Genomic DNA, 27,996 nt, shown 5'->3' with positions numbered 1-27,996 from the left:
GCGTCAACACTCACCCACTCTGGCTTCTCCCCTCCCCCCTTGTCTCTTCGTTTCGCTCGAGTGGTCGGGGTGTGTGTGTTTATCAGTGATGGGGAGGGGATGAGTGGGGTGTGCATATACGTGCGTCTGTACAATATGTGTATATGTAAGTGCGTGTGCATGCGTGAGTGTAGGGGCGCACCTGTGTATGAAACCTGCTCTGAAAGAGACAGAGAGCTGTGTTGTACTGTTGAGAAAATCCAAGGTCACTGGTGCTTGGTCACATGCGCCATGTGTGAGTGTGTGTGTGAGAGACTGAGCGTGCGTGAATGTGTGTGTCTGGCTATGTGACAGCGGCAGGGAGAGAGAGACAGAGACGCTTGAGGCAAGGAGCAGGGAATTTCGTCAGTGTTTCCATCGATGTACGGTAAGGACTAATCTATATCTACTAGGACTAATCTGTGTGTGTGTGGCTATGGATGTGTGCTTTGCCTGTGTGCATGTGTGTGGGTTTAATCTACTGGTCATTCTTTGTGCTTGTGCAGGAGTGTTCATGTGCATTTACAGGAGATGATGGCGCTGAGTACAGGATAATATTAAAGCAACAGATTGCATGCAGCAGCATCTTCCTAATATTGTTTTCACCTGTGAGCTGAATGCGATTTTTTTAGTTCTTGTGATCAAATAGAAAAAAACACATGCATGGGCAATATGGCAAAACAAGATCACAATACTAGTAGCGATATGTCAAAATCAAATGTTTTTTGAAGGTAGCAAAAGGACAGGACAAAATGCACCAGCTTCAACCGTTCAACCTTTGTGTAAATAATCTGGAACAGGAGGAAAATGTCATACACCGGGGAACAATAAACTAATAAAAATGATAATGGCACAGTCACTTTTTAATGTGTAAGGTAATGCGGTTACTATACTGGCTGTTGTTCACAGTCTCTATATTTTGTCTAAAACACTTGTTCATTGTTCGGGAGTACTGGTGCTACCAACAATACATAAAAGCATGTTGTAAAGTCATTTATTACAATAACTATTACTATTACTTACTTACCTACTATAACCATCTTAGTATTATTATAAACTACATTTACTATAAACATTTATATATTCAATCTCATATTTCTTTTAAACACCTATAGACAGTAGCAATATACTGTGATTCCTCAAGGCGATATGTTGCAATATTTTAAAATTAATTTTGTAGAAAACTGTCTTTCTATAAATAACACACCACCATATGCATACAATCTGTACGTCGGTACAATACAATATCAAAAATACATTATTAATGTTATGTTGGTAAAAGCGGCATCTCAGTATTGGCTAAAGCTATTGCCGCACCTATATAATGTTTGAGAATGAATACCAAGACTTTATGTGCTTGGAGCAACTGAATTTGATTCTATAAGTAGCACACCACCATATGCATACAATCAGCTCAAAATAATGAATAAACATTACAATCTCAAAAAATACATTATCAATGTTTTGTTCGTAAGAGCGGCACCTCAATATTGGCTAATACTATTGGTGCACCTATATATTGTTTGGTAATCAATACCAAGACTTATTTATGTCCACGGAGCAACTGAATGTCATTATATAAGTAACACACCACCATATGCATACAATCTGCTCAAAATAAAACTTTTTATGCAGTCTGAACAGTGAGATTTGAAGTCAGAGTACAACACTGCTATCTTACTGTTGGGGTTTAAACACAACACAAAATTAACCACTGTCTTTGCATGTAAACTGTTCATTTAAAAAATCAATTTTATGCTTTTGAGAATTGATACATAAAAAAGAATATTGTGATAATCAAATGTATAAATTTTTTATACCCTTAATAGACAGCATAGCTTCTCTCCCAATTCAGGATGCAGAAGGGTGCTTTAGTCTGTCATGCTTAGTCATGATGATAATTAGGAGTGTGGAAATGCTTCATAGACATGAGACTCCTATGTCTTCATCGTCCCATGTGTGAAGTAGAGTTAATATATTAATTCATGCTTAGACCAGAAGCTCTAATTACCACCGCAAGGCACTTACTTTACATTTACACATATATGCTGTTTCACTGGCTCACATGATAATGCAGGGATGATCATGGTTTCAGTTCTCAACTGTCTTGTTTCTTTAACTTAAATAATAAATCACTACATCTTCACAGTTGTTTTTTTCTTACATCAGACACGCCTGTACATTACAATATCAAAACAAAAATAATAATGTTTTGTTGGTAAGAGTGGCATCTCAATATTGGCTTATTCTATTGGCGCACCTATATATTGTTTGGGAATCAATACCAAGACTTATTTATGTCCATGAAGCAACTGACTTACAAAAAATGATTAAGATAATGGAACAAGGTATTATGAAAGAGGCTGTAGTCTAGGCCGGAGCACCAGGGGCGAGGTCAAAGGTTAGGTAACCTGTCAATCATGTTTGACTGCAGCCAATCAAACTACATATTTGTTTTTTCAGTGACTTTTTGTCAAGCACCTAAAGTGACTTGTCCATCGTTTTCTACAACAGCCACTCACCTTAACAGTTCAAAAGAAGGTTGTAACTATGTTTGTTAGAAAGCAAACAACTGAACAAAATGTCTCAGCAACATTTTGTTTGTCTGATCAAGTTCAAAAACTGATTTCAAGCATGCTGAGTCTGCCCCAGGGAGATGTTGACGATGTCTGAAGACATCAGGTAGCTAATAGACGCACTCCTTGTGCACATGCCCAAGAATTTGCTCAGGGCCAGTAATGCCACGTAGGACAGACACAATGTAGTTGCCAGATGAGGTGTGATCCTCACTGCTGAGTCTGTGTTACTCACTGAAGATTATCAGCAAAACTTTGCTTCTTCATGATGACTGTCCTTTCTCTTACTAATTCTTTACATAAAAAACATATGTTGCATGTTACCTAACAAATCAGTTCCCAGCCCCAGAATTGGAATCATGAGCCACTGTTGAGAATTTCAGAATTTAGAAGCAACAATTCACAAGCTTTCCATTATCAGATGTGATCTTGGCATAGTGCTTTTGTATCAATTTAAAGGAGGATCTATTTCATGGCATGTAGACAAATTGAAGCTTACTGGGCGATATGACCAATATATTCAATCGAAGATTGAACAGTGAGTACGAGAGAATGACTCATGCACTGAATGTATTATACACTTTAAGAGGCTTTGACATTTTATTTGTTTTGGGACAGAGTCAATGGGATGCTGCATTTGTGATGACAGGCATGCTAAATTTAGCTACTGTTGCAAGAATCCCTAATATTTCAGAGGAGCAGTATTTAGAACAACTGCATCACAGGGAATTGGGAACACAAAAGTGTGTGAGAGAAAGAGGCACAGAGGCATGGTAAGATTTTGCAGGCAACAGTAGTTCCTCTACATTGGATTTTGAATCATTTACATGCATGGGTTGCTGTGTCTTACTACTGCAGTGGCAGTAGTACCAGAGCTGTAACAAAGCTGGATGCCCTCTTTTTTTAGTGGTTACGGCATGGTCTCATTTATTATCACAATTCCAAGCACAGCTTATGTTTTACATGCCAGATATGCATGCAGCATTTTACATTACTCTCTTAAAAATAAAGATTGTAAAAAGTGTTCTTTAATGGACTGCCAGTGAACAGTCCTTTGGGGCTCCATTTTGGTAAATGAGATGCGTGAGTGTGAAGATCCTTTTTAATTTGTGAAGAATATCCAGATGTAATTAAATGCCAGTTATACACTAATGAGCAGAAATATTGACAAATTGACAATATGACAGTCTTAATAATACTCACTGTATAGAATTAAATAGAAATAAATAACTAATTACAGAGAATTCACTCAAATTAGTTTAGTCAAAAGTACATAAGTAAATGTTCTGCAACTGATGTTGCTTAAGTATTTTGTACATTTTTTAATTGGGTCCCTCCACCTTACTAAGTTTTACTGCTATGTGCTACCTGCAGACTAGATATGCTTCCCCTATAACATTATGTTTCATGAGTGGAAGACTTTTGACAATGTAGCACATGCTGCATTTTAAACTTATGATCATCTCACTCTTGATGAGCACACTGTGCCACTGTATAGCTGTGAAATAACACTGCATAAGGACACATATGTCCCAATTACAACTGTCAACAGCAAGCAGGTAATTAAACAGTTGCACCACTCCATAGCTGTGAACTCCAATTACATATCTGTGTCCTCAGAAAGTTTTATGTAGTGTAATTTCACAACTCATTAAGTGTAAGGATCTGGAGCAGGAGAGCATCGCAGTTAGTTTGGTTGCAGTAGTAGTAGAGAGCTGTGTTGGGCAGGACTGTAAAATCAGGATATCCCAAAACAAATGAAAAGGGTTTAGGAAGGTCATGGCAAATATTGGCTAGTTTACACAGTCGGAAAGTCTGATCTAGAAGGCAGGCAGGCAGCAGCACCTAGCCACAAAGAGAATCACACCAGCATCGAGCAGACAGAAGGGGGCAGCTCTGAACATTGGAGAGAGAGTAAGGGAAAGAAAGTAAAAAAGAAAGGACCTGTAATAATCAGAAATCTGTAATAGTATGGAACAGTGGTAATATGTGGACAACGACACAAAAAAAAAACAGTTCACCTGTAATGGAGGATTAACCAAAAGCTTGTACATGTATAATATTTCCTAGACCTTAATATGGTTGTAATGAGATAATTAGCAACACCACATGGAAAAGTTCCATAAAATGTTTAATGGTAATTTATGACTGGCTATTACTAGTTGTTAGTTGTTGTTTTTTTGGTTTTATAACAAAGTATGAAAAATGGTCTATGGAGAAAAGTAAGCTTCATGGTATCGGTGCTCTTTATTGCCGATACGGATACTGTGTGTAAATGCCGGTATTGGTGCAACACTAGTTTTAATTCAGAACTGTTTTTGTCTAGAACTAATTGCTTGTTCAAGTCTAGAATGAAGGACTTCTAATATTAGTGTTGGTGCCTAAACTTAAAATAATGCATTCTTTATGTGGTTCCATGACTAAGCAGATCTAAATTTCACAACAATTCTCTTTCTCACTAAATAGCTAGCAAAATCAGTCATCTATTTACTAAGTAATAGCTGTGGTGGTCATGTTGGTCATACTGAGAAATATTGAGAACTTTTTACATAAGTAAATCTGTAAATGTAGATGGCACTTTCTACTCATTCCAGTGCATTACTGGCCAGCACTGGCATTTGCTGGCCAGTGCATCAGAGCCAGATACACAGCGCTTTCCTCTGAGCTTGTTGGTTGTCCTATTATGCTGCATGGGGGGGAAATGGAAGGAAGCTGTGGAGGTGCTGTTTATGCGCCATTACAAAGTGGCACTGCAAAAACACTTAAGCAAATCAAACATAAAATTGAACACAGACAGGAAACAGCTGTTTTTGCTACTATCAGATTGATGCATATTGTTTCAGGTACCATGACAGTTCTTTATGTTTGAGTTTGTATATATTCATTACAAGATTTGGGTATATATGACTACTCATACAGGCATACAGTTAATAATTTAAGCCCATCTATAAAAAGAAAACCACCTTAGCACCACCACTGAATATGGACTATATTAGATTAGAATGCCTTGCACAGTTCATAATTCATGTTGGAAAATTAGCAGTTGAAATCACCAATAATTACTGTATTTCAGACATGTATTTGTCTTATAGAAGTGAACAATATTTTACTTTGTAGCACATTCTTTGCAAATACATCGTGACTAGGTTCCTTTTTTCCTCCATCCGAATGTGGAGAGGCAGTGCTTAAAGAAAGGGAGCGAGAGCAAGCCAGAGAGAGATAGAGTGAAAGAGAGAAAGCTTTCTTTGCAGCCACATTGGAGGAGTGGGTGGTAAAAGTCATCATGCTGTCAGTTCTTCTGTTCAGACTCTAGGTCTAGGGGTAGACAGTTTCATGCTGCGCTGCTGAAAACACTCATGGGTAGACAAATCTGTGACTAACACTCTCCCTTTCCCCTCACACTCTATGCCAGACCCGCCAATCACACTATCAAAGCCTTGATTGCTAGTCATGCGTCCAGCTTTACTGGAAGCCTTGAAGTGAAATGTATGAGAAATGTATGACTCATTACAGGCACAGGCCTTCACGAGAATATGTGAATTTAAATCTTGATGAGGGAATAGTTAGATTCAGATAGATAGATAGTAAACTGTTCACATCTGAAATTTAGCAAAGTAGATTATAGGATATAGTTGATCATCTAATTATGTGAATGCACATGGAATGCACACAGCAGAAAGATATTTAGAATATAGGGCAATGATTTGAAGGTGAAGTGAAGAGATTTGTGATGTACATAACTTTATAAGCCCCCATCTACCTTTTGCTGTAATGTATTATACATTATATTGCTAGTTTTTGACTAACATCCATCTTGTACTGTTAGTAATACTGTTTATACTTTTATTGCGCATTGAAAGAACATCCACTGTGCAAGCCTGAAAAACTAAGTGAACCTAAAGTAAGTGAACCCCTTAATGACTTCTCCAAGATCTAATTCATGAATTAGAGATGATGCTTAATGAGATTACTCATTAAATATGTCTTAATGCAAACATTGTTTAGAAGACATGTTCAAGGCATACATGATGCTGGACAATGCTACAAAAGCTTATTGTCTATAAATAAAATAAAAACAGTGCTGCTACTTTCTAGGAGTGGGCTCTTGGAGAGTTACTGATTCTGTAAAGCTGCTCTGTGAAAATACCAGTTGTAAAGAGCACTATACAAATACATTTAATTTGGTTTGATTTAATTTGATTTAAGATCACTTTGACAACAGCCAGTCTGGAAAGAGTTAGAAAAGAAGTTTATACCAAGTGTGAAGCATGATGGAGGGAGCATAATGGTTTGGGGCAACTTTGCTGCCTTAGTGCCTTGACGCCTTGCACTTTGAGTATGCAGTGTGCTCAAAAAAGACTTGAACAGTGCAGATTTTTGTATTATTAGTTTACTTATATTTAGGTTGGCTTATTTTCAGTCCAGCAGAGTCTCTGAGGTATTCACAAGTCTAAGCAATGCTATAAATGTGACTTAGATAACAATTAAATCAAATTTAATTAGTTATCATTGCAGAAATCTGGGTATTTTTTCTCTTACTTTTTCCTGCAACAGTATGCCTATTGGACTTTTTATCTGGTACTCCTACCACTGCACATCGACAGATATAATTTGAGGGGGCAGTGAACCATTTTTGGTACAGCAGTAATTCCAATGTGTGTTGTGTTGGTCCAGGGTGTATCAAGCACAATAGCGTTGCTTGGACTGTTGAAAACCTCAGAGACTCTGCTGGACTGAGAATAGTCTTTCAATTGCAGTGATGTTGTGGAAAAGTGGAGGATGAATAAATTAAATTCGGCATTGAAAAAGATGTGCCATAGTATCAAACTGTATGTTGATGATTTTCTTATAAAGAAATAAGCTAGTGACCAGGAAGTATACACAATGTTTAAAAGCTTGTACCAGCATAATACATACTATAACTGCTGGTACCATGTTAGTTTGTCTGTTGTGCTGGGAATGATCCACCAGCCAAGTAATATCTGGCCAGCAGTAGGTGCAGTAAGTAAGTGCAGACATATATGGATAGTGATTGTAGGTACAAGGTGGATAGGGCTGTGAATTGGATGTGTTACAATTTAATATATTGTGATACTGTAAGCAATGCAGTTTTTCTATGGCACATTTGAAAGCTGTCATTATAAAAAAATGTTTACATTGGAGTGGAACAGTCTAATGACTGAAAAGTACAGCACTGCAATCTAGTGGTTGGAGTTTTAAACACAACACAAAATGTACCACTCTATTAATTAAAAATCAATATTGTGTTTTTGAGAATTGTAATACAAAATATTGTCACCCTCAAGTGTATCAATGTTTTCTTACACCCCTAGTAGGTATGTCAGTTATCTGCCAGTTCCGTTTACAGGGTTCAGTGTGGTAGAACACAGAATGTTTTTGCATTTATTATTGAGACAGTAATGACAGGTTTGTGTGGGTGAAGCATGCTGTTCAGGCATCACTCTGCCTGCTTTGTAGTTGTTTATTCTCCATTGTGGTGACATCCTCTCTCACTATGGTAATAGAATGAACAGCTTCCTCCGTCCCAGGGGTCCTGCCAAGGTGTTCATTATTGACTCATCGTTGGGGGGGTTAGTGTGTGTGTGTTTGTGTGTGCATGTTCCTACATCTTTTGCTCAGCTTGGGCTGTAAGGGTATTTTTCATATCCAAGCATACGGCAGCACAATTGTTCAAGGTCAACCTAAAATATATCATCTAAAACATAACATTCTTAATACTGCGCCTTATTGATTTTTGCAGGGTTTGTTTCCACCCAAAGCTGCAGATTTCCTAAACATAGAGGAATTTCTCTTCCTGATCAATCTGATCACTTACTAGATTGCACTTCTCCTACCTTATTTATTTAACATGTCAAAAATAAACAAGCCAAATGTACAGTGCAATTACACTAATGTCTAATCAGTGGAGAACCACAAAATGGAGATGACTGTGCACTTTTTACTTGTTTTAGACGATGGGTTCATTTTGAGTGTGTGTGTGTCCTGCAAATCTTTGAGTGGTAGCAGTATGATTTTTCAGAAGGATACATGTTCAAGGCAGTTTTCTTTTGGGCTGGGGTTTAGGTGTGTGTGGATGCTGTGGGGCATTGAGGCCCCGATACAAGAGGCTGGTGGATAACATCTTTCCAGAAGATCCTGAGGTAAGAACTGATCAACACTTCAATAACTTCATAGAGTCTGACATTTACAGTGACAAGATTTATGTGAATATGGAATGTTATGGTTTTCTGCATTAAGTTGTTATAAAATTGTATTTACAAATATAATGTGCCTAAAGTAATAACAAAAAAAGGATCTTGCAGCATTCAAAGTGGTAGTGGAAAAAGGAAGCCCATTTAAATTAATAGCTGGTTGGCAGCAATAACCAACCTGTGGATCAGACCTGCACATCGTTTAGGAGGAATTTTAGCCCATTCTTCCTGGCAGAACTGCTTTAGCTCTGTCATGTTCCTTGGACACCTCATATGTAAGGCTTTCTTTAAGTCAGCACATAGCATTTGTATATGGTTGATATCTGGGCTCTGAAGTTTTTCATAAGCCATTCTGTTGTGGACTTGTTCCAGTGTTTTGGGTCATTGTCCTGTTGCATCACAGAACTTCTACAGAGTTTCAGCTGATGCACAGACACTCTCACATTATCCTGTAGAATCTTTGATACACTTGGGAATTTATCTTCCCCTCAATGATTGTAAGCTGGCCAGGCCATGATGCAGCAAAGCAGGCCCAAATCATGATGTTCCCTCCAACATACTTTACAGTTGGGATGATATTTTTATGGTGATGCATGTTCTTTCCAAATAATTAAATCTTAGTTTCATCTGTACACAAAATTTTTTGTCAGTACCGTTGTTGAGTTTCAATGTGCTCTTTTGCAAACGTCAGGCCTGTGGCAATGTTTTTTTTTGTAAGCAATGGCTTCCTTCATCGTGTTCTGCCATACACCCTACTTGTTAAAGGTTTTACGGACTGTGGACCCATGAACAGCTCACTTTTCGGCAGAGTAGCCACAGTACCAAATTGTATTCACTCATATGCGTATTCTTCTTGAAAAAGTTTTTTTTGTGTTTTTTTTATCAGTCTTAAGTAACTCTAGTCCCTATATATTCTTAAGAAGAGTCCACGTATTCCAGTTACTCCAGTTACCTTTTTTGGGATTATTAACTCAAGGATTCACATACTTTACCCACTAGCACTATGAGTTTTTTATGGTTGTTCTCAATGAAGACATGAATGATCATTTGTGTTATTATTTTAGGCACATTATATTTGTCAATACACTTGACTTGGATGAGGAGACAATCACATTTTATGACACATTAAGGCAGAAAACCATAAAATTCCAAAAGGTTCACATATTTTTATCATTGTATCTAAAATGTATTACATGCAATTAGAACTATCATTCAACTAAATTCATTGAAAACAGACCATGCATAGCTGCATTTTACAGATTTACAATTATTTCATTGGTGTTTTGTCATGCTAAGGGAACTTTGCTATGTCTTATACTATGGTAAAGTGTATTAGTTTTAGCACTTATGTCTGTTGGCTATCAACTATTGGCTGTCTTAATAGATTTAGACCTTAGCTTGATTCATGTGTTTTTCTGCTTGAACCAGGCAGCAAGGTACTGGCAATTCAGTTTTCTTTCATTTAGAAGATCATAGCACACCCATATGGTCTACTGGCTTCATTGATCAGGACTATTTTTGCAATATTTTAGATAGTGTAGAGGCCTGTCTACTAATTTAAAGGACATTTAAAGACATTTAAAGGGCATTTGTATTTTATATCTTAAAGATGTGATGAATAGTGCAGTCTGAATGCCTTTATTCTCTAAATATACTTTTTATTCTCAAATTCACTGTAGAGTTAAAATGCCAAAAACACATGTTGCTTCCTTCTTTCTTATTGTCTTGTCCATTTAAAAAAAGAATTTATTTACATGATTGCATATCAACAACAATTTCAATCACATAATCATCAGTAACAGAAATAATAATAATTAGCAGATTGATGTGATATATTTCATTTGTGGTATATAAATAGTGCTCAGTATATCCTTACAACTGTCTGTTTCTCTCTGTGACTATATTCTCTGAAGGACGGCTTGGTGAAGGCTAACATGGAAAAGCTCACCTTTTATGCTCTTTCTGCCCCAGAGAAGCTGGACCGTATCGGAGCATATCTGTCAGAGAGACTCTCCAGAGATGTGGCCCGCCACAGATATGGGTAAAACAGGGACATTGAAAAGCAGCCAGATGCCAGTGACCATATATTTTACCATATTTAGCTTTATTTAGACTTGTTTGGTAGGTAATATTTGTTCTTTAGTTTACAAGAGGAAACTAACATTGCTAACAAACACTGGCCTTTCTGCAGAATGTTACAGTAACTTAAAATGAAAAACTTTAGTCTTGCCCTGATGACCTTTTAAAATTATTGGATACCTTTTTATGCATTTTGTGGGTTGGGATGAACTTAACAGGGTGACTTGACCTAGCCATGTTGGCAGTTGTTTTGCATGTTCTCCTGAGATCTTTTTTAATCCCTCTCCAGACTTTTTCGACCTTTTTCTTCAGATCTTATGGTGATACTACTCACTTTAACAATCAAGAGCAAACCAAACTAAATGTAGAAGGTTTAAATAAGACAGCCTCCTCCAAAATCATCTCTAATAATATTTTAATCATCTGTAGTTGATCTGCCGCACCTGATTCTAGGTTTAGTGTTACAGTGTGTAGAGCTTGGAGGCAGACGTACATGAACATAATGAAATGAAATGTAATGAAATAAAAACAGAACACTAAGGATAACCAAGGAAGGCTGAAGCAAAGGGGTACTTATACACAGACTAACAAAGAACACACGAGAAACACCTGGGACTAACAATGGGGCGTGGCTACAGAGGCGGCACAGGTGGGAACACTAATTAACAGGAGGGTCTTCAACTGACAAGACACATGACATTTAGGCATTTGTATTAGTAATAAATGTAAGGGTGTTGTAACTTTTTGATCACTATATAAACTGCATTTCTATTGACTACATTTTAAATTTTGTTATTTTTTTTAAGATTTTTAAAATGAAAATCAAATGTCCATCTGTTTAAATATGTTACAAATGGGGTGCCTTAATTGTGTCGCATGACTGTAGTACTTAGTGAAACAGTAATAAGGTAATGTGTGTTTTTCAGGTATGTGTGCATTGCAATGGAGGCTTTGGATCAACTGCTTATGGCCTGTCACTGCCAGAGCATTAACCTTTTTGTGGAAAGCTTTCTTACGATGGTGCGCAAACTATTGGAGGCTGACAAACCCAACTTACAAATCCTTGGCACCAATTCTGTGAGTTGTACTTTTTCGTGTTAGTGCTGTTTACTAAGATTTGCTCTTGGCGGTCCATAATGCTGCCTTCATTGTTGACTGCAGTTTCTAAGCAAGTGTTAACACACATTCAGGTCACTAAGGACCTGAAACATTGGTAATAACAAGCAGTGCCATGTGTTAGCAGTATGTAATGCAGGAGAAAAAATGGGACACAATCTTGTAATCTGTATCAACCACCATCTTTACACAGGTCACATTACGAACTTACACAGTTGCAAGCACCGACACGACACACAATGCTTTGCTGAGGTCGGCTGTAAACACTGACAAGGCTGTTGGCCGGAAATCTTTTTTTATAAATAGCACCTAATACACATAATATACATGCTGATGCCATTAAATACTTATATTTTTGTTATTATGTTCTACATATTGCACAGTTTATTTGAATTAGTAAGCAAAGGAAGAGGAGAGTAATGAATTCACATTTGTAGAAAATCTAATTTCTATAAAAACTCTTTCGTCAGAACATTGTCAATAGACTTCAAAAGGCTAATGAAAATTGGCGCAAAACTGGCCCTCAAACTTTAGTAAATTTTAAATTACAATTTTTTTTATATGCCTGATATTTGTTGATTAAAAGAAAAACAGCTACCTGTCAGGAGTATTTCATATGTTTATCATTTTATTTTGCACAGCCATCCCTTAAATTCATATACATAAGAAAAAGAAACTCATTTTGCATTTTATTTATATTCTACATGTTTTAGCCACGCTAAAAAAAGTATTAATTTAAATGTGTCAGGTGGTTGCACGTGAACAAATCTCATCTGTTAAAGCTGGCACCAGTGCTGATCCATGAGGGCTGGAATATAAAGGCTTAAAGATTTAAGTGAGATTGCTTTTACCAGATCTAGGCCAATGGTGCTTAAAACTGCATTTCATAATAAATATGGAAAGCACTGCATACACTTGTACGCATGTAATTCAGCAGTTTAATTATTTATTTGGTATTTGTGTTTTTTATTTCCATTGTATCATGGAATTACATTTTAATTATAGTAGTGTTTTATCTGTAGGCCTTTAAGAAATATGTAGTAAGTATCCTATTTTAGAATACATGAGTGAAGTGTTTTTAGGGGTGTAAAATATAACCACTAGAACTACAGAAGTATAGAACTTTAAAAAACTTTTTTAAAAATTGTAACAATACAAATGCTTATTATATGTTTCCATAAGCTATATAGGTTTTACAGACTATAAACCAATCTTTACAGTTTATCAGCCATATTCTATCCCATCTGTCAATAGAAAGAATCAATCATGATCCCTGATCATATATATTATTTGGCAAGCAGATTTGGCCATTCACAGCAAAGCAGTGACTCTAGGATGGAAGTGACATGAAGTTGTTGCATCTTTCCTCACTCAACTCACACAGCATTGCAAAGTACCCAGTCCTATAAATTGATTAGCATTATTCTGATCAATAGCTTCTGATCACCAGAGAACAAGTCATGTTCTCACAAGTCAAGTGTTCTTTCTTGGACATGACTGTATTTCAAATCAAATCAAAACAAATTTATTTGTATAGAGCTTTTTAAAACTGGCATTGTCACAAAGCAGCTTCACAGGAATCAGTAGTAAGACAGGAGATCAACAAACCATAAAAACCTTAGACTCCCAGTGAGCAAGCCAAAGTCGACAGTGGCAAGGAAAAACTTCCTCGGAGCTGGAGGAAGAAACCTTGCAAGGAACCAAGACTCACAAGGGGGTCCTATCATCCCTGTCAGAACTATTTATAAATTATTGATAAAAGTCACCGTACCACCACATAACACTGTTCTTCTACTCAGGTGTGCCGATATAATTTGATGTGACTAATTAAATCATAGTACAGATGGTAAAATAATGAAAGTAATGATGGTTAATGGCGGTAATAATAACGATAGTGGCATATAGTTAGAGTCCATGTAAACTTTATCAGAGTCGTTAGGCAGACAGTTGTGGCAAGAGGGTGGGCAGCTGGGCTGTAGCAGGTGCAGGGGACCCCAGTGGTCAGTCTTTCATCAGGTCAGGCTGGATAAGTAGGCAGTCATTAACTCAGAGAAGGTAAAGAGATAGAATTAGTTTTGATTGGATTTATGAAGTATAGGGAATGTTGAATAGTATCAGAGTATGGCTGATGACTCCAGCAGATTTAAGGAGAGAGCCAGAAGGTAACACAGCTACAGGAGCATCCTGAAACACTCACATCCATCTGTTTTACAGTCCACAAACCTGAGTGGGACAACAGCTCCAGCATCTCCATAATTCACCATAATTATATGCAGATCACAATTTATTTATTGTGGCTTTTGAACCCAAAATTAGAACCTCTGTTCACTGTTCAGAAGGAGGAAGCATTTCACATATTTTACACAGTACTCAATTTACAATTCCTATTTATTTATTGAATTTAATGCATTTATTGTATGTAATATTATTGTTGTTGGCTGTACACTAAACATAATTGTCCTGTGCATTTTATGGTATTCAGCTATGGTTGCCAGAGATTTACTGTACAATAAACATTTTTTGGTCCTACACCAGGACTACATTTTGGTGGGTTTAATCTCCACAATATCCCTCTATTAATTACTATATCACTATACCACTGTCTTGGTTGAAATACAAGGAGTCCAGAAATTATCACTAGTGAAAGTGTGAATAACCTTGTCATTAATAGCCTGGTGCTCTAACTGCTGAGCCACCAGTAAATTCTGTCTCCTTCACTTATACCCCACATAATGGTCTATGTAGAACAATCTATATAGTTAATAGTAAATGGACCATTTCAGACACAACATTTGTCTTACAGGTGATTTGAACATTATTTTGGCATTAACTGCAGTTGATGTCTAATATTTGTATTTGTATGGTATTTTGACTTATTTTGACTATAAATCAAAAGCTTTTTTGTGATGTGATTTTTTTTTCTTTTGGTGAAGTTTGTGAAGTTTGCCAATATTGAAGAGGATACACCATCTTATCACCGGAGCTATGACTTCTTTGTTTCCCGCTTCAGTGAGATGTGCCACTCCAGCTATGAGGATCCAGATATTCGCACCAAGTGAGCATGCCAAATGAGCAATTCATTAAAATGTATAACATGTACAATAATTAATGAATACACATTTAACATGATCCAATTTGCTAAATGTTAACTGTTCTTTGGCTGCTTTCATTCATTATTACCAGCACATGCTATACCAGTCTATACACTGTTGATTTCAATCAAATTTATAGTATCTGTAGTATTTACAAATGAGTGGGAAATATGCATAAACATCTTTAATGAGAATTAAATACCATCTACCATCTACTTACACTGTGTATGTGTGTAAGGATTCGCATGGCAGGAATTAGAGGCCTACAGGGTGTAGTAAGGAAGACAGTGAATGACGAATTACAGGCAAACATCTGGGATCCACAGCACATGGACAAGATAGTGCCATCACTACTGTTCAATCTACAGCGGGATGAGATTACTGAGAGGTAAAAGACACGCTCATGCACACACAAAGAAAACATTTCCTCAGATACATTGTGAAAAAATAGCTGAGAGCAAATGTGTGATTTGCTAATTACCAAAAGGCTTGATAATAAATCTCTTTAGCTAATGAGCTAAACACACTCATATGTATTCATTGCTAATGAGCTCTTAATGAAGTATCTGCCAATTGAATACAACTGTTGTATTTTCAAAACTAAAAGCACATTCACACTGTCATGGATTTCAAGAACACCTGCTTCGTTTCTCAGGATACATGTGAAAATAGAGCTCAGCAGTTCCACTCTGAATAAATAGATTAAACAGTTATAATAACTAATATAATAGCTTAAAAATCTAAAACACAGTAAACTGTTAAAATACATGTTTAGTGGTATTGGAACTAAAATATACTGTTTCCCCTGCTTTTATTTTTTACAATGCACTGCCTAGAACATTTTTCCCAGTCCTGAAGTACCTTTGCATTGTGTGATGTGATTTGCTTACTCACCTCTGTACTGCTAAGTTCAACGTTATAAGGGGCTTTAAAATAAATTTGTACCAGATTGCAGTCACAACCTCAGTACATGGCCAGAGAAAAGAAAGAAATTTGTTTTTTTTTTTAGATCTCCTTCTCCTGAAACAGAAAAAGATAAGGAGAGTCCAGTGGAGCTGACTGAGAGATGTTTAAGAGAGCTCTTGGGTCGTGCTGTGTATGGCAACATAAAGAATGCTGTCAAACCGGTCCTTATGTGAGTTTGTCTTACGAGTGTTTAGTATCTGAGTTCCACAAGAGGGCAGCATGGAAAACATGACAGTTTTCCTATTTGTTTGACTGAGAATAGTAATCCCTTTAATCAAATTGGAAATGCAGTTGTATGTTACATGTAAGTTAGGATCCAAGGAATGATGGATGTGAATTCTTAATGTCTGCTTTCATTGCATTAATTATGTTGACAAAAATACTAACAACTAATAAAAGGTTAAAATATTGTATATGTTTTAAAGAAATATTATGTTTAAGTGAAATGATACAGTGCCCTGCTTTGCCTTCCATTTTCTGATTGTCAAAAGTAATCATTAATTCTCTCTTTTTTTTTAAGGCACCTTGATAATCATTCACTGTGGGAGGGGAAAACCTTTGCTGTGCGCTGTTTTAAAATCATAATGTACTCCATTCAAGTAAGATTTGTGACAGAGATTTTACATTAGCTTGTAAGGTCTGTTAGATTTGATGTCTGTGATGTCTGCCTTTTTTGGATGTCATTTTCCACAAATAAATCCCCTTCCCTCTTTCAATCAATCAAAAATGTTACAATTAAAATTTGTAGAACCATTTCTTGGCCTATTTTTGTATGTCATTTTATGTCAATCGATAGAAGTAAATCATTGCTCTGTTTTCTTCCCTATTAGTCCCAGCATTCACATCTGGTCATCCAGCAGCTGCTTGGTCATTTAGATGCCAACAGCAAGAACTCAGCGACAGTGCGTGCTGGAATAGTGGAGGTGATCTCTGAAGCAGCAGTCATAGAGGCCAGCGGCTCTATTGGTGTGTGTGGCCAGACTGCACACTGATAAGCCACTAGAGGGACTAATAAACCCTAAAATAAATCCACAGAGCAAAGTCTTTTTTCTATACTTTCAATATACCATACATTTTAGTTATAACTGATTACCTGTTCACTTTGCTCCAGAGGTATTGCAAAAAAGTATTATTATTATTATTATTATTGGTACTACTACTTGTGTTACTTTGATAATAAAATCTGTAAGAATTAAATCTGCATTTGTTCTTGCAATTAAGTTCCACTGAACTGTTTGTTCTACTCAGGGCCAACAGTGCTAGAAGTGTTTAACACACTTCTGAAGCAGCTTCGGCTCAGTGTGGACTACGAGCTCACTGGTTGTTATGAGTCCTACACCAGTGCAGGATGCAAGGTCATCAAAGTGCATGAGGAAAGGCAGCTCCAGGAAGCTGTCATCAAGACCATAGGTGAGGATGGATGTGTGTTTTGAGTGAGTTCAAATAAGATTCTTGACTGTGAAATCTTTCAGTGGGCTATATGCCATTTTTGCTTCATTTTTTGACATGCCCCTCTTTGCTCTTGCTCTTTGCCTAAAGGCTCGTTTGCCAGCACTCTGCCCACATACCAGCGCTCAGAGGTCATGCTTTTCATCATGGGCAAGATTCCTGTGCCAGGGATGTATCCTGCACTGGGGTCCGCCAACACAGGGTTAGCTCTTTTCTGATGCTGCACTGCAAAAAAAAAAAATATATATGTATGTTAAAAATGTATGTTAAAAAAAACTTAAATGTTATATGCCGTGTAGCATTTACAATGCTAATCTCAGGTGTTCTTACTAATCTCTGAATTAGGACACAGATTTTCTAACACATAATTTATTTCTGTTTTAGATTTGAGGGCAGCAGGATGATTCAGATTATGTTGCTGAAATCTCTACTACAGGTTTGATGATTTTTCTCATCAGATTATCATGTGTCATGAAGGTATTCTAAAGGTTTTACACAAATTACTCTCTTTCTCTCCATCTTTCTGTCATTCTCTCAGGTCACAGCAGGTTTCCAAACAACAAACATGCTGACAGCTCTGCCCAACTCATTTTTAGATCCACTATTGTCATTCACACTGATGGAGGATGCTGAGATCCGTCTGCTCGTGCTTGAGATCCTTATTAGTCTCATTGATCGCCATGACAACCAGCTCAAGTTCTCTCTTAGGTTGGCAGTGCAGGTGTCATGAGTGTGATAAAAGTACCATATTCTATATTATCATACTCTATTTTCTGACGTTCTAGCAGATGTGGTGAAATATGTTCTCATTCAATTTATGAAATCATTTTGTAAGAATTATTCATTATAATTGCTAATAATTACGTTTATTCTGAGTTTTTTTTATAATTAAATAATAATAAAATATGTTTATGAAATACATTATTAAGTAATTTGTTGTATGTTTATTTACAGGGTGCTAACTGACATTTCTGTGCTGAAGTTAAAAATGGACAAGTGCTCACGGCAAGACAATCTCTTCATGAAGAAGCACTCTCAGAGGCTGTACCGCCACATCTTCCTGGCCTCTAAAGAAGAGAACAGCCGTCAGCAGCACTTTGAGTCTCTGTACACACTGCTGGGGCTCATCTGTGTAGAGCTGGCCAATGAAGAGGTGGTGGTGGACCTTATTCGGCTGGGTCTAGCACTGCAGGTGATTTTGGATTTTTGTATCTTTACAAAATGTACTAACTTCCTAAGACACACTACTGCATGAATGCTTAGGATTCTACATTAAGGATTTCTAACATAATGGTTTTTGTCTACTTAAATGTTTACATATAATTCATTAGTGAAATATGATGAGTTTGGTACTTTATAGGGCCTCTCCTGCAGTTCCGCATTAGGGTTGTAAATGACAAACCGTATAAGATGTCTTATAGTTTTTAACCGTGCTCTTATATGCATGTAAACAACAAACCTGATTTAAAAAGAACCCGAAAGAAAGAATCCAGGTTTAGGATTGGGTCTGCCCAATTCTAAACCAGACTTTTTTTTACACTGCATTTTAACCGATGCATTCTCATCTAAGGACCTGGCCTTAACTGAAGAGGTTCTTCCAGTGTACAACCGTTGTGCCATCCACGCGTTGTCAGCTGCATTTTTGAACCTTATTAGTCAGCTGACCACTGTGCCCACTTTCTGCCAACATGTCCATGAGGTGAGCTTGAGCTGAGCTGGTATGTATGTAGCATGGTCATGTGTTTAGAATAGGACACACCTGAGTCTAGAGAGATGTGTCTAGAATAGGCAGGTTCAGATGAAACATAGGTAATAAAGGGGTCTCAGAAGAGGCTAGGATATGGGAAGTCTAGTCTAATACAGTTTCCTCCAATAAACTGGCATTTTCAGATTTATTTTACATTTTCTGTTTTATTAAATGTACCATTCACTAACTCTGTACACAGATAAGGTGGATATCATATGAGAAATGAGCCAAGCCACCAGAATGTCTTTAGTTCTGAAACACTTCATGAGCCTGGCTTGTAAATCACTTACTCAATCTTTTCACAAGGGGGTGCTATTAGTACTCAATAGCTCTAAGTGATTTGCATCATTGACTGTGTGTCCTTTTTCTGTTACCTGACAAAACACAACAAAAAATAGGTTCAAGTCTGTAATGACCCGGTCATAGGTCAGACTTGGTTTTGGAGGAGAGATTTTTGCCTTTAGGCTTTTTGGCATTCTCACTTGCAGATTCACGGACACACTTTGTTGAACTTTTGTGGACAGCAGGTTCACCAAGCATGAATCTTTTGGGAAAATGTTTAACCGGTATTTAAAAGGTCTTAAACTGTGGAATAGAGTTGATACCTCCACCTCCTAGAAACCTTATTCTTAAATTGTATGAGTTTGGAATAGAGGCCTGGCTTTTTAAGGGTTGCGAGTCATTATGTGTCATTTCTCCTCTCTTCCTGCAGGTGATTGAAATAAGACATAAAGAGCTCCCTTTCCTGCTTCCAGAGGATGTCTTTGTCGAAGCTGCAAAGTAAAGAGACATTTCAAAAACAACCTGCATTTTACAACCCTGTCCTTAACTAACACTGAGTTGATCAGAAGTGATTTTGGCCATTTTAGTTGCTTTGCTTACCTTCAGTGAAATCTCAACATAGAAGAAAACATTTAATTGTAAATACTCTAAAGACCAATTATTTCCTGCTATACAGATGATAATAAAATCTAATCATTCATGGTACCCTCTCTGTCAACATCTGCTCAGTGATTCTTGACTGTTATAGGCACATAATTCAGTTACATGCAAACAACTATGCTAAACCCTAGAGCGCAAAAGATATTTTTTTATATATGTAGTTATGTATTTACATATCTGCAATGAATTACACTTACATTCGTTATAGTCAGATTTAGGTTGACATTTTTCCTATTTTTTGCTGTCAAGGAAAAAAAATATTTATTGTTTAAATTGGGCTGAGAATAAGAAATTGTTCATATCAAAATATATCATGCTTTTGTTTTTGCTAGCGGTAACCGTGGCTACTATGAGCTAAAGAATAATAAGTTGTTGTTGTTTTTTTAGATCTTTCCAGTTATACATTTCTTTTAGTGTAGCTGAAGGATGGATAATGACTTTCGTTTTGCTATTTCAGGCTTCCAGAGAAGTTAGAGAAGGTGGAAGGAGAGGTGCTTTTTTCACAAGCTAAGATTGCGGAGACACTGGGCGGAAGTGGCTATAACTCTGAAAGACTTGTCAGTCCCTACATCCCACAGCTCACAGGTGTGTCTTTAAACTGAGTCTGAAGTGGAATGTGGGATACTGCCAGTGGTGGTCCGGCAAGACTAGGCTTGATTGCTTTTCCCGAAACTGTTTTTAAAAAGTCAACTATTTCTGTCAAGTTAAGTCAAGTTAAATTTATTTGTATAGCGCTTTTTACAACTGTTGTCGTCACAAAGCAGCTTTACCTAATTAGTAATTAGTAAAAGACAGAGACAAAAAGAAATAATGTAAGACATGAAGGATCAAAGACCCCCAGTGAGCAAGCCAACAATTCTCCTGTGCATTCTGCTTGTGATCCAGATGAAGACAGACTGTCCAAGAGAAAAAGCATTGGGGACACCATCTCTCTGCAGCTGGAGGTGGAGTCCAGAATTAGTCCAGAAAAGGAACAGGTTAGAGAGTTCAGCATTCTCCGATAAATGTTCTGAGCAGATTTTTATTTATTTTATTTTTTTTAAACAAAGGGCCAAATCCATTCTTGGTTACTGGGGTTAAGGTTAAATGTTTAAAGGTTAAAAGTGAGCCATTTACCTGTTTTTACTCATTATCAAGACTGTATATATAATAATTAATTGTCACTTATAATCATTTAGTCTAATGTTAAATGATAACAATCCAATGATTTTCTTTATTTAGAAATCTCCAGCGGAGCAGATCACGTTTGAAACTCTCAAACAAGCCATAGGTAAGTACATAATAATTGTTGTTGGCCTCATATGCAAGATGTGAGGGAATTGTATAGGTCTTGTATTTATTTTTGTGTGTTGTGTGTCTGCGTGTTTGTGTATGCTTAGCAGATGGTGTGAGTTTGGAGGAGCAGGAGAGGGAGCGTAGGAGACAAGTGGTGGAGAGGTTTCAGACAGCTCCATTTGAAGAGATTGCAGCTCACTGTGGGGCCCGGGTTAGTATATGTGCTAAACATGATGCACAATTTTTGTTTTATTGCAAACCTTTCAGTGTATTTACAGTGTATAATCTCCCTTGGGATAGTGATATTTTAACCATAACTGATGTTTTTTTAAGGCTTCATTGCTACAGAGCAAACTCAACCAAATCTTCGAAATCACAATCAGGTATGTAACATAACATAACATACCATCAACAATGAGACATATTTTCACACAATTATCTGTACTTTCCTATTAAATTTTTCTTTACGGCTTGTCATCGCTCAAAGAAACGAAACAAAAAAACCTTATCCAGATGAGAAGTATGAACATATACCATTCTGACACCCTATTGGTTTGTAAGCGATCCATCGCACCTGCACATCACATCACACTCCAGCAAGGACACAGCAGATGTATGTAGCCTAGAAGATGAAGACATGAAGATGTCCGTGGAAGAGACTCAGGAGAACTAAGCACAACATTTACATTCCAATAAAGGTTATTCATAACATGTCTCTGAAATTACAGTCGTATGCATAAATCATTACTAGTTTGTATAGGATGGAATCCAAAGATACCTCAAGCTTAGATGCTGCCAAATATAAAAGTCAGTATGACTTTCTAGATACACAATACCCAACATAAACAATAATAAGTGCAAGACAAGTTCTGATTTAAGTACTCTTGGAAAAGATAGGTTTAAAGTCTGTGTTTGAAGGCATCAAGCATCTCTGCCATTTGGACACCCAGGGGGAGTTTGTCCACCACTTCGGTGCCAGGACAGAAACAAGTCTACATTGACTTGTCTTCCGTGGATCTTGGTGGTGGTGGTGGGTCAAGTTGAGCCATACTTGAAGCTCGCAGTGCTCCTGGTACAGATCAGGTTTTGAACATTGCCATTAAGTATGGAAGGGCTGGTTGAAATTCTCATTTTCTCAAAACTCATTTTAGAGTGTGGTCTGAGTTTGTGTAAACTTTGGCAACCCTTTTATGGCATGGATCTTTCCTCTGCATTTCCCTTTGTGCCACTCTAACATAAACCTAAACTACATGTACAGTGGGGAAAAAAATATTTAGTCACCAATTGTGCAAGTTCTCCCACTTAAAAAGATGAGAGAGGCCTGTAATTGACATCATAGGTAGACCTCAACAAAATGAAAAAAAAAAATCAGAAAATCACATTGTCTCATTTTTAAAGAATTTATTTGCAAATAATTGTGGAAAATAAGTATTTGGTCAATAACAAAAGTTCATCTCAATACTTTGTTATATATCCTTTGTTGGCAATGACAGAGGTCAAACGTTTTCTGTAAGTCTTCACAAGGTTGGCACACACCGTTGCTGGTATGTTGGCCCATTCCTCCATGCAGATCTCCTCTAGAGCAGTGATGTTTTGGGGCTGTCGGCGGGCAACACGGACTTTCAACTCCCTCCAAAGGTTTTCTATGGGGTTGAGATCTGGAGACTGGCTAGGCCACTCCAGGACCTTGAAATGCTTCTTACCAAGTCACTCCTTTGTTGCCCTGGCAGTGTGCTTGGGATCATTGTCATGCTGAAAGACCCAGCCACGTTTCATCTTCAATGCCCTTGCTGATGGAAGGAGGTTTGCACTCAAAATCTCACAATACATGGCCCCATTCATGTACACAGACCAGTCGTCCTAGTCCCTTTGCAGAGAAACAGCCCCAAAGCATGATGTTGCCACCCCCATGCTTCACAGTTGGTATGGTGTTCTTTGGATGCAACTCAGCATTCACTCTTTGGTTTGGTTCTACTTTGGTTTCAGGACAGAGAAGCCTCTAAAGAAGAAGTTACAGGTCTGTGACAGCCAGAAATCTTGCTTGTTTGTAGGTGACCAAATACTTATTTTCAAAATACTTATTTGCAAATAAATTCTTTAAAAATCAGACAATGTGATTTTCAGAATTTTTTTTCTCATTTTGTCTCTCATAGTTGAGGTTTACCTATGATGTCAATTACAGGCCTCTCTAATTTTTTAAGTGGGAGAACTTGCACAATTGGTGACTACTTGGGATACTTTTTTCCCCACTGTATTCTCATTGGTCACCAGACAGTTTGAAACAGGGGATAAACGTCTTTTGGTGCTTTCAGGAACCTTCAGGAAACTTGACAAAGCTTTGTGTGCTATACAAATACATTTTACATTTTAACTAAGTTCAATTAAATTAGCCTTGAGTACAGTAGATAAAATGAAAGAGCAGAGCTTGCCTTGTCTTTTTCATGTGATTGACTCTCTCTTTTTCTCTCTTGCGCTCACACCCACAAATAGGCCTCCCCCTAGTCCGTCTGGTTCCCTTGGGAATGGGAACGGACAGAGCCGCTCTGTACCAGTCTACGAGATGAAGTTCCCTGACCTCTGTGTGTACTGAAACTGCAGCTCCCTGATACCATTGTTTGTTATCTAAGCCATGTTTTTTCCATTGTTGTGTCATATGTCCTTTAAACTTATTTTATTTTGACTGACATATTTTGCCAACTTTGTTAAAGTGTGGTTATGTTTCTTAAGGTGTCTTGAAGTGTTCAGTAAGAAATAAGACAAACACCCAGCCAAGTAACAGAACATGTCTGTGTTCAGTTATCACTGAAAAAAAGCAATGCGCTAATCAATGAAAATTAGCTACACTGATTTTATTTCCAGGCATGTCCATACCTCCAAGTGTGTCCATGTGATATGAGAAGTGAGATAAGTACTGGAGTTATATAGGACTAATGGTTATTATTTGTGTATGTATTTCTATTATGATGTTATTTTTACTTGACATAATGAACTACCATAAGCAATGCAAAATGTAGTGTGTATAGATGTGTTTGATTTCATTTAGCAATTCCACTGGCTCTGTAGAAAACATGTTCATTTTTAGAAAAACTGGATCAATAAGGGTCAGTTTTACTTGAAATGTTTAGAATGGCTAATTGCAAAGGAAGACATATTTTTTACATGCTGCAATACAATTTGTACTGGGAAGCAATAATATTTAAGGCCAAACCAATCTCTGTTATGGTTTCTGATTAATCACAACATCTCACAGTGTATTTTAAATATGCCAGATATTGAAAAAAAAAGATAAAAAGATAGACAAGAAAGATAATTGATGACTCAATTATAACATAATTTGTATCTGTATACTTGAGTAACTGTACCATACTGGCACAGATTAAAGGATGTGTGTTAATTACATTACTTATATAACCAATAAGTGGTGTCTTTTGTTAAGCTGCGTCTCAATGCAAGTACTGATTGCAATTTGCTGGAAAGACGTGTGTAATTAAGCTGAGCATTACTTTTCTTTCTAACCTATTGACCTGAGTACTTTAGCTCTGTGGTATGCCAGCAGAATTTATGTGAATACTTGTTTTTCCAGGATGTTGTGCATATCATTTAAGATTTTTATCTGTAGAGCTGCATTTGCCTTGGTCCTGTTTTCCTTCTGACTTTTTCCATAGCAAGCACATGTACTATGAATATGATAGTACAACATGTATTATTGTTTCTGGAACAGACAGAAGTTCTCAAGATTTCAGCATTGTGTGTATGTTTATATGCTACAAAAGGCACTTAACATGTCATTGTGTTATTTTAATGTCTCTCACCCACTCAAACAACAGCTTAAAGTCCCTATTATTTGCCTTGTGTATTATTGTTTGCTCAGTCACAGTCCTTATGTTCCTATCTATGTAAATGTAATTTTTGTTTACCAAAATATTAGTTTAGCAAAATATTGGATTTAGAAAGGCAAAATAGTCTGAATATTCACATTTTCACTGCAAAAGCTATAAGCTACCTTTGGTGGGTATTGTTTCCAAGTGAGGTGATTGCATGTAGCAACACATGTTTTGCCTATTGCTGCATGCCCAAAGTCTTGTCTATGTCTTTGTCTAATGTTTGTCAGGACTTTTAGATGTGCATTTCAATCACTGTGAGAGGTAATTTAGCTGTAATCAAAAACTTCTTGTCTGGTAAAGGCATTGTCCTGAACAATTCTTTTACACTCCCTAAAGAGTATTATATATTGGTGTAAATACATGTTGTAAAGGCTACATATGGATAATTAAAAATAATTTTGTGAAATGAGTGTCTTGGCTTGTGTGCTTAGCATTTTATTACCAACTGCATGTGATTAAGAATATCAATATCTCAGGAATCAGCTTAACACTTTCTGCTTGTCATATAATTAGTTTATGGTTACATTTTCATAATTTACAGTTTTATACATTCTAATAAATGAAATAAAAAATACTTAACCAACATTTAATCACCACAGCATTTCTATGTACAATAGTATTTATTGTCGAATACATTGTAAATGGACTGCTGTCTACAAGTGCTATTTGTTGACAAAGCCCCCTCAAGTTTCCTCTGACTTTACCTTTTGCTGTCTACCATTAATCCACATTTTAAAGAAAATAAGGGGAAATAAGCAAGTACTAAGCGCATTATAAAACAAATCTACTCTGGTCCTCCCGCTCGTTCTTTTCCTATTTTACTCTCTCTTTCTCTGCGTAATGCATTAAGGTAATAGTTCCTCTTCTGTACCCTTAGTGGTCCTTCTTCTGGTGTCCATCTTTGTTAATGACGTTCTTGAAGAGTGTGAGCAATGGCTTCTGACTACGCTCGTCCCAAGACTTCATAAAGCCTCCGTAGCGTTTGCTGGCTGGGGGCCCGCTCCAACGAAAGTGATTCATCTTGTACGAACCATCTTTCTTCTCTTGCTGGCTAAACGAGCTGTCCTCTACAGGGTAATCATCTCCGCCAGTGGCCAACTCGCGTTTCATCTCGCCCGGCAAAGCCTCAGCTGACTCTTCCTCCACCCCGTTGGTGAAGACCTTAATAGGCCGCCGCTTACGGCCCACAGGCTTGCCCCAGCGGAAGTGTTCCATGGAGTAGGAGCGTTTGTCTTCGTGCAGAGTCCCAGGTTCTGGTGCTTCTTCCACCACACCGGTGGACAGAGAGACAGGGGGCTGTGCGACAGGGATCTCATTGGTCATGGAGTCCAGAAAAGGCTGGAGGTGGCTCTCTCCAGGAAAGAGAGGAGACTCTTCTTTTAGATCAGACTTGCACAACTTGATACAGTCCTAAAAAAATAAGGTTCCATATAGCAATTACAGGTATTTCCTAGAACTGCACAATCCATATAGGAACGTTTATTGTTAAGCATGTACTTACATAGAATACTAGAAAAGAGACATTTCACAAATACCTAATTAATTTAGCATTTTCAAAGAATAAATGTATTGAAAATGAGACAATTGTAATATTTTATGATGTTATAATTTCAGTAAATGTTTAAATTCTGCCAATAGAATGAATCACTAATCGTGCAATGACTTACCAAGATATTTTCCTCAGAGCTAAGGTCTCTGCAGGGAGTGTTGTCCCAGCATTGGGCTTTCACATCTCTGTTGTTTGCACACAGCATAGCCAAAGTCAACAGCCACGCAGGACAAACCATTCTCAGTACCATCACAGGGGAACTGCAGAAGAGCGTAACTTAAGTCACATCAACAGCAAAGAGGTAAAGAAAATTCGCGGCCATCTGTCTCTGGGCTGTTTGCTCATAAATATATTTGGGTGTCCATTTTTCATTATAAATGGCATTTAAGGAACTGTGCAGTTGGTGAATGTAATATAACAAAAATAAATGAATGGCAGCGTATTTAGAAACAGGACAGTACACTGAGAACCTTTAGAGTTTAGAAAAAACAATTATGTTAAATTCAACATGAAATGTAATTTTCAAATTTATCAAATTAAAGGATTCAGTTGAACATTTGGAAATGTAAGATCACTTACTTGTTATTATGAATTACGAAGATGTCTGAAAATGATGAAGCGTTTCCCCCCACTCAGACGTCCCACTCTATGTTTCTGATGTCTGAACCCTCTCTCTGCTCTTCTTTTATAAGCCCACCTAGGTGACACATCGTTCAAGGACACATACTATAAAATTTCTTGTTTGGCTCTCAAGATGGAACATGCTAGTAAAACCCAGCGTATCCTAAACCACACAGAAAAAATAATCCATGACCAATTACCAACTAACACTGAAATGTCATCTGTCACTAAGGGCTGGAGTAGTCAGGATTATCAGGTAGTTGTCAGTGACAAAATCATGATGCCTGTTTTCCAATATCTTAAGGGCACAAGTGTCAGTTTACATGACTTGAATTGTGAAGGCTGGAATTTTACATCCAGTTAGTTATCCAATTATTTAGTTTGGCTACCAGCATAGAGGTGCTAAACCTGGGTCTTAGTTACCTGAAAAAGGATAAATTAAAGAAAAAGTATTCAGAGAGAAATTTCAG

General features: G+C 37.2%; 2 protein-coding genes across 3 annotated transcripts; one reads left to right on the top strand and one right to left on the bottom strand.

Annotated features, from left to right (window-relative positions):
- The first annotated feature begins 54 nt into the window (after positions 1–54).
- On the top strand, positions 55–25,762 carry efr3ba (EFR3 homolog Ba (S. cerevisiae)). 2 transcript variants are annotated; one of them, XM_072689885.1, is made up of 22 exons: positions 55–406; positions 8,679–8,755; positions 10,720–10,847; positions 11,812–11,962; positions 14,935–15,056; positions 15,332–15,481; positions 16,103–16,228; positions 16,580–16,658; positions 16,890–17,025; positions 17,308–17,469; positions 17,599–17,710; positions 17,893–17,944; positions 18,047–18,216; positions 18,463–18,700; positions 19,079–19,207; positions 19,968–20,035; positions 20,655–20,782; positions 21,083–21,174; positions 21,419–21,467; positions 21,580–21,683; positions 21,806–21,855; positions 23,963–25,762. In XM_072689885.1, exons 1-22 carry the CDS (start codon positions 400–402, stop codon positions 24,060–24,062), a joined length of 2,430 nt encoding a protein of 809 aa, XP_072545986.1. In that variant the 5' UTR covers positions 55–399; the 3' UTR covers positions 24,063–25,762. The 2 variants fall into 2 exon arrangements, with proteins under 2 accessions (XP_072545986.1, XP_072545985.1); XM_072689884.1 differs by having other exon boundaries at positions 21,577–21,683.
- An 85-nt stretch (positions 25,763–25,847) lies between these two features.
- On the bottom strand, positions 25,848–27,557 carry pomca (proopiomelanocortin a). Its single transcript, XM_072689887.1, has 3 exons — positions 27,485–27,557; positions 27,024–27,165; positions 25,848–26,766 (listed from the first exon to the last, which is right to left on the bottom strand). Exons 2-3 carry the CDS (start codon positions 27,153–27,155, stop codon positions 26,230–26,232), a joined length of 669 nt encoding a protein of 222 aa, XP_072545988.1. The 5' UTR covers positions 27,156–27,165; positions 27,485–27,557; the 3' UTR covers positions 25,848–26,229.
- Between the last annotated feature and the right edge of the window lie 439 nt (positions 27,558–27,996).

Source organism: Salminus brasiliensis, chromosome 10 (assembly GCF_030463535.1).
Source record: "Salminus brasiliensis chromosome 10, fSalBra1.hap2, whole genome shotgun sequence".
NCBI classification, from domain to species: domain Eukaryota; kingdom Metazoa; phylum Chordata; class Actinopteri; order Characiformes; family Bryconidae; genus Salminus; species Salminus brasiliensis.
Note: the sequence above shows the minus strand (reverse complement) of the source record. Positions and strands in the feature narration are given on the sequence as shown.